The 6,446-nt window shown below is 28.6% G+C and overlaps 1 protein-coding gene across 1 annotated transcript; it reads right to left on the bottom strand.

Moving 5' to 3' along the window:
- Positions 1 to 1,529: 1,529 nt before the first annotated feature.
- Positions 1,530 to 2,207, bottom strand: LOC141635754 (agamous-like MADS-box protein AGL62). The gene has a single exon (XM_074446722.1). The coding sequence runs from the start codon at positions 2,205 to 2,207 to the stop codon at positions 1,530 to 1,532; it is 678 nt and encodes a 225-aa protein (XP_074302823.1).
- Positions 2,208 to 6,446: the final 4,239 nt, after the last annotated feature.

Below are 6,446 nucleotides of genomic sequence, written 5' to 3' on the forward strand. Positions count from 1 at the left end.
CACTTGCCAATTTAATGGCTTCATCTTCAGAGCTAAATGTTTTCAGACACAAAACAGGACCAAAAACCTCCTCCCTCTATATTTGCAAATTAAAGAGAGGAATGTCATGATGGTTGGTTCAACAAAATACCCTTTTGTCAGATGCTGCAATCATAACAATAAAAAAAATTGGTTACTTAAGTCACATGGCAGCAAAGAGTAACTTAGTAATGAACAAAAGAGGTATGAATTTTACCTCAGGAGTCAGGACGGGAACCTCCCCACAATATAGTCGCACCCTCATTATATGGTTTCATACCTTGTATGTGGACTTAGAAAGCAATAATACCCATCTTACATGTGAAACGGGAACGTCGTAGTTTGTCGGATCCTGTCTAATTTCAAATTATTGGAAATCACCCAACTTGGTAAATATTTTCGAGGTTGGAGTCGAAATCGAGAATCGGCATAACAAATAATTTCGAGTCGAGTCGAATCGATTCAGGCCATAATATCCGAAATAGAATAAATAAAGCCCAATGGTAAAATAATTAATTAACTTCATTAGAACTCATTAGTCTCGCAAACCATAACAACAATATCTTTCATTGTTGGAGTTTTTTCAATCCTCCAAAGCCACAATTTAATGGTGATAAAAAGGCATTGATGAAGACGTGTATATATATAGCATTAGAGATTGGTGTAATTTATAAGATAGATATTTAATCATATTAGACTTCTATATCACGTTTATTTTCTCATAAAGTCATAAACTCTATCTTGTTTTATTTGTGTTTTTTTAATCTATTTTTATGTAGAAATATTATATATATATATTATCTTTTTTTTCTAGGTAGATATAATCATCATATATTATTACTTTTTTGAGTTTAGGTTCCAATAAAATTCATATGGAATATATACTAATATTATCCTTTGATTTTTTATTTAGTGACTTTTTTTTTATTTATGTATATTTTATTTCAAGTGTTTTAGAAAAGTTTGAGTCTCTAGAATTGCCTGAAAAAAGCCTCTTTTATATATATATATATTGATTTGCTGAAACCCGAGAAAAGAAATTGTTTGAACTAGAGTACCCTTTTCGTGCACAAAAATGTGATTTATATACTACAAAGTATACAATTTATTAAATAGATCTTTGCTCGGTTCAATACCGCTTATATTTAAATATCGCTGGTAAGGATTTTTTTTCTTCGATAATCCGATTATATTCTGTACCTCCCATCAACCTAAATATACAACAACATCTTATAAATTAATTAAAATTATACTCCATTTTACACCAATGTAGAATAATGTTTAATTGCCATGACATATTGCTCCATAGTGGAGCTGAACAAGTACAAAACCAATATAAAATTAATCAGAAACCATTGACATAGATATAGAATTATTATAGATAGAGTAATTAAAAAGCCATAAATGTGTGTTTTCATAAATAAAGTTGTAATAAATGGCAAATATTTGCCTTCATGATGTGTAGGTATATTAATTTCATGCTTCTTTCTTAAGCACTAATTAATTAATAATTAATAATTATTGTAATCCTGATTGTATCCAAACCCATAATTAGGGTTATTAAACAAAGCCGGATTATGATTAAAACCAAGCATAGGATGATTAATCATTCCCATGATAGGAGGATTAACACTAGCTTGATTAGATGCATGAATCATGAGGTTATTACCATGTTGAATAACATGTTGCTTAAGCTCATCTAATTGACCTTGGAAATGTTGCAATTGTTCCATATCAAGCTCTTCAATAGGTACATCCCACCAAAGATTATTTTCATTGGCTTTAGCCTTCCTTACCTCACTTAGCTCTTCGCCCTTCTTCTTCTCGATTTCGATCCGGCTATTCATTAGGGTTAGGTCCGTGTTGAGGTCTTGAACATTGACATGTCTGCGTGCTTCAAGGATTGGTGGTTGCTGACTTGTTGATGATGGCTTGGACGGAGGTGCTGAAAACATAAAACGGTTGAGTACAACCTCAACATTTGGGTGACCAAAAGAAAAGGCCTTTTTTCCCGGTGAGAATACAATTATCGCGGCTTCTGCACCACATAAGGTGCATAATTCACTAGCCTTCTTGAATAGGCCTGAACGACGTTTAGAGAATGTAACTTGACGATTACTATCTTTTTCCATTCTCTCCATCTTTACCTTTTGTCTACCTTTATTTTTCTTTGGAACAACATTAGCCATAATGGTCGACATGAAATAAAATTTTTGATCAAATGTTCTTTTAATATTACAAAAATAAAAATTTTGATCAAATGATTTTTAAGTACAACAAAGTGGAAGTAGTGGATGAAAATTGAAAATGCAAAGTTTAAATAGAATAAACTTTTTCTTAGTATTACAAAATGGAAGTAGTGGATGAAAATTGAAAATGCAAAGTTTAAATAGAATACTTTACCAACGTGCCTCGAATCAACCAAATTTGTTTCTATAAAAATTGATATTAATATTGTTCTGCACTATGTACGTTGTCGTTATGAATTTCTCGTAGCTAGTTACGAATTCGATGGCGTCATTTTGTTGTTTCACTGTAGTGTTATATGTACACCAGGTGCGTCATGTCATCATACACCGAACCAAATCAATGAGAATATTGAATTTAAGAGCATTTTTAGTATTTAACTAGTTTTGTGGCCCGTGAAATTCACGGGATCTTTTGTTTTTTACTATGATATTTTTAGTGAATCAAATCATAACATTCTACAATATGGTTTCATGTTTTAAGACTTCTATAAAATCAAGACAAATTTGTTTTTTTGTACAATAGTTTTATGTAAAATCAGAAACTAAAGTGTTATATAGTAAATACTTTTATCAAAACCATGTCATTATTTGACGTTCTTTTATGAGGGTTTTAAATGGTAAGTGGTGTTACTCAAATCCTTTTACGTGATTTGTGATATGTCAAATATGCGCAAATGGAAGCCGGTTAAAATTAATTAATAATACAGGTATTCGCATAATCGAAAACTGAAGTAACTCATTGGAAGCTGATTAAAATCAATTAATAATACAGGTATTCGCATAATCACATTACATGAAACCATAATATTATCAAACAAAGATCGCCAAACATGCAACACCCTCACTAATTAGATATTAAAATTTTATCAACAAATCCGAAAATTAATATAAAACACACGATTAGAATTGTTGTTACGAAAACTAACATTTCACAGCATCCATAATATTGACTATAATAAATTGCGGAACTAAGAATTTGAAAGGAGCAACTCGTAATAATTGGATCATTAAGTCCCTATACTTCATCCATTAAACAATATTAAGTAAAAATGTGCTTTGACATTTCTCCAAATTTTCCACCTTCGGGATTCAACCGTATACTTCAAAATAGGTAAACTAAGCATTCCACTCAATCATGTTTTCTATCAAAAGTCATTTTGAATAGGCATGTGTCTCATGTGTATAATTAAAAAAAATGAAAATTAAATTTAAGGTGTACAAAAGAATAATATAGATGTAAATAAACTTTTTAGATTCCTCTCATCTTTATAGTTATTAATAATCGATAATTAATTCACCCACTAATTTAACATCTAACTCCTTACTTAAACGATAATTTTTTGGACTTTTCACTCCATTATTTATGCTACCTATTATCCATGTCAATAAGATTGAGATCCTTGCAAATTCAATTTCATTCTATGAGTGTTATTTTTCTAAGGAAAAATGATGATTAAAAAAACAACACATATCAAAATAAAGCATACATTTGAAAGTTCTTGAAATACTAAATTTTTTTATGAACCTAAAAACAATTAGTCATTTACATTCATATTGTCAATCTTATAGTTAGTTTATAATAGCGTATTTGTTTAAGTAATTCTAATATTTCTCTTCTTAGTCTTCTTTCTTCAATAAACCATCCCTACATAAAAAAAAAAACACAAATTCTCATTATAGACGGAGACTATCCGTCTATACGTATAGACGGATATCATTTTCTCTCACAAAATACCCATTTACCATAAAGTGGGAAGTACATGGGGGTGCCCCCACCTTGTCCCCCCTACCCATTTTGTTAGAGGTCTTTACTCGTCTGTTCGCCCAACCCGTCTATACCAAGACCTATTGAAAAAAAAATCACTTAGTCATTAATTTTTGTTATTAATTTAAGTTTCTCTTAAATAATGGAAGAAAGATGACATTGAGTCTAAAGATGTAAGTATATTTACCTTTGAATAACACAACACCACAAATCTCAATATCCTTAAATAAGAAATAAACAACAAATATGCGATGTTTAAAAATGTGATGTACTTCATAACCAATGGAAAATAAAGTAAATAAATGAATTCTTGATATAAAACCTTAATACATTTACCTTGATGCTGATACAATGATAAAAAAAAAAATTCGTGACATATACAATTCTTTTCGCGATAGCGGTACAAAAATAGTTACTTAAATGTTGTCTCACAAATGTTGTCTTCCGTCAAAAATTTATAGTCAATCTTGTAGTTAGTTTATAATATAGTATTGAGTGGAATGAAGGGAGTAGTTGTTTAAGCAATTCTAATATTTTCTTTCTCCATATAGTATTTTTTCTCCAATGAACCATCTCTAGGGAAAAAAAGGACAAAATCCACCGAATAATTAATAAGAAATAAAATGGTGAAATTTGATTTACGTGATATTAATCTTATCGTTATTAATTTAAGTTTTTCTTTAAATAATAATAGAAAAAGGGCATTGAGTCATAAAGATATAAGTATATTTATTTACCTTCGAATAGCACAATACCACAAATCTTGATAGTTCCTACATAAGAAAGTTTTAAAAAGTGATGAGCAACCAATTGAACTTAAAAACAAATAAATGAATTATTAATTTAAAACCTTAATACATTTACCAAACCTTAATAGATTTACCTACCACAAATCTTGATGGTTCCTACATAAGAAAGTTTTAAAAAGTGATGAGCATTTCATAATCAATGGAACTTAAAAATAAATTATTAATTTATTAATTTAAAACCTTAATACATTTACCTTACCTTAATACACTTACCTTGATGTTGATATAATGATAAGATTTAAAAAAGACTATTTACATATACAAGTACGATTTTGTTGGCGATGAGGGCAAAAAAATATTGGCGTGAAATTTGGCTCACAAATGTTGTCGTACATCGAACATTTATATCCAATTGAGGATGCATGTTATGACTTTTGGGTGTCTTTTTATTATTATCATCAAATTTAATATATATAATAATTATGTATAAGGTTTTAGGACTTTTGAGCATTCTTTTTCATTATTAGAAAATTTAATATAAACATAAATATGGAGCAAGGAGAAATGAAATGTTAAAGGTTTGCTTTAATTTTTATTTTATTTTTTATTTTTTTTTGTTGACAAAAGCCACCTTGTTTAATGTTAAATATGTTATTATTTACTCTTAATATTTACAAACTATTTATTTTTTTAATAAGAAGTAAATTAGAATTATGTGATATTTATTTATTGCTTAAAATATTCTAACAACAAACATCGAAATTTAAAATTTAGTACGAATTTTGATTTTAATTGTTGTTTAATTTATCTACAAACTTAAAAGTCTAAAGTTTAATATTTGTTATGCTATTTGTATTTAATATATTTTTTTTTACTTTTAAAATTAGAAATAATGATGTAAACTTCGGTGTAAATTTTAATTATAAATTATGAAATTTTGATGTAAATTTGAAAGGGATATATAAATTTTGGAAAAAAAAATATATTTAAATTAATGTCATATAATAATAAGTTGATGATTTATATCACATTAACTCGCCATGTCATATTAAAATTTGCCATGTCATGTGTAGTAAGTGACGTGGCTTTTTGGTAGTCTAAGGTGACATTTACTACGTGGCATTTTAAGTTCCCCTTTTAATAGTATTATATAGATTAAAAAGAATCTACATATACCAACACAAAGAGATACGTCTAAGTAGTCAAGTGTGTACCACATTACACTGGGTGTACCTAGGAATTTTTCATACCCGTACTACAATTGTATTTACTGTGGAATGTAACACAAGATGCGAATATTGGACCGCTCTATACATACAAAGGTCTCATATAAGTTTTGGTAATTAGCGAATTGCAAGAATTAGAAACTTCTTTTTCCCGTTATGTTTTTGTCTGATGGCCGACTAGTTTTGGTCTATCGATGTATTTAGTATTTACTATGTTTATCTAAGTTCATGTGTTATTACTAGACCTGTCAAAATCTGTTCGTACAAATGAATCTAAAAAACGCATTACGAGTTACTCCTTTCAATTCGATCTAGGATCATGTATTTTTATTTCCCTAGTCGTAAGAATAATGTACATAATATCAAACAATTAAATTTTAAAAATCAGAATAAATTAATATCAAATGATAATCTAAAAGAGAAAAAATATAACATACTT

Source organism: Silene latifolia, chromosome 2 (genome assembly GCF_048544455.1).
Source record: "Silene latifolia isolate original U9 population chromosome 2, ASM4854445v1, whole genome shotgun sequence".
Classification (NCBI taxonomy): Eukaryota; Viridiplantae; Streptophyta; class Magnoliopsida; order Caryophyllales; family Caryophyllaceae; genus Silene; species Silene latifolia.

Excerpts from the sequence above, each read along its gene's own strand:
- LOC141635754 (XM_074446722.1), bottom strand. The coding sequence starts at position 2,207 with ATGGCTAATGTTGTTCCAAAGAAAAATAAAGGTAGACAAAAGGTAAAG.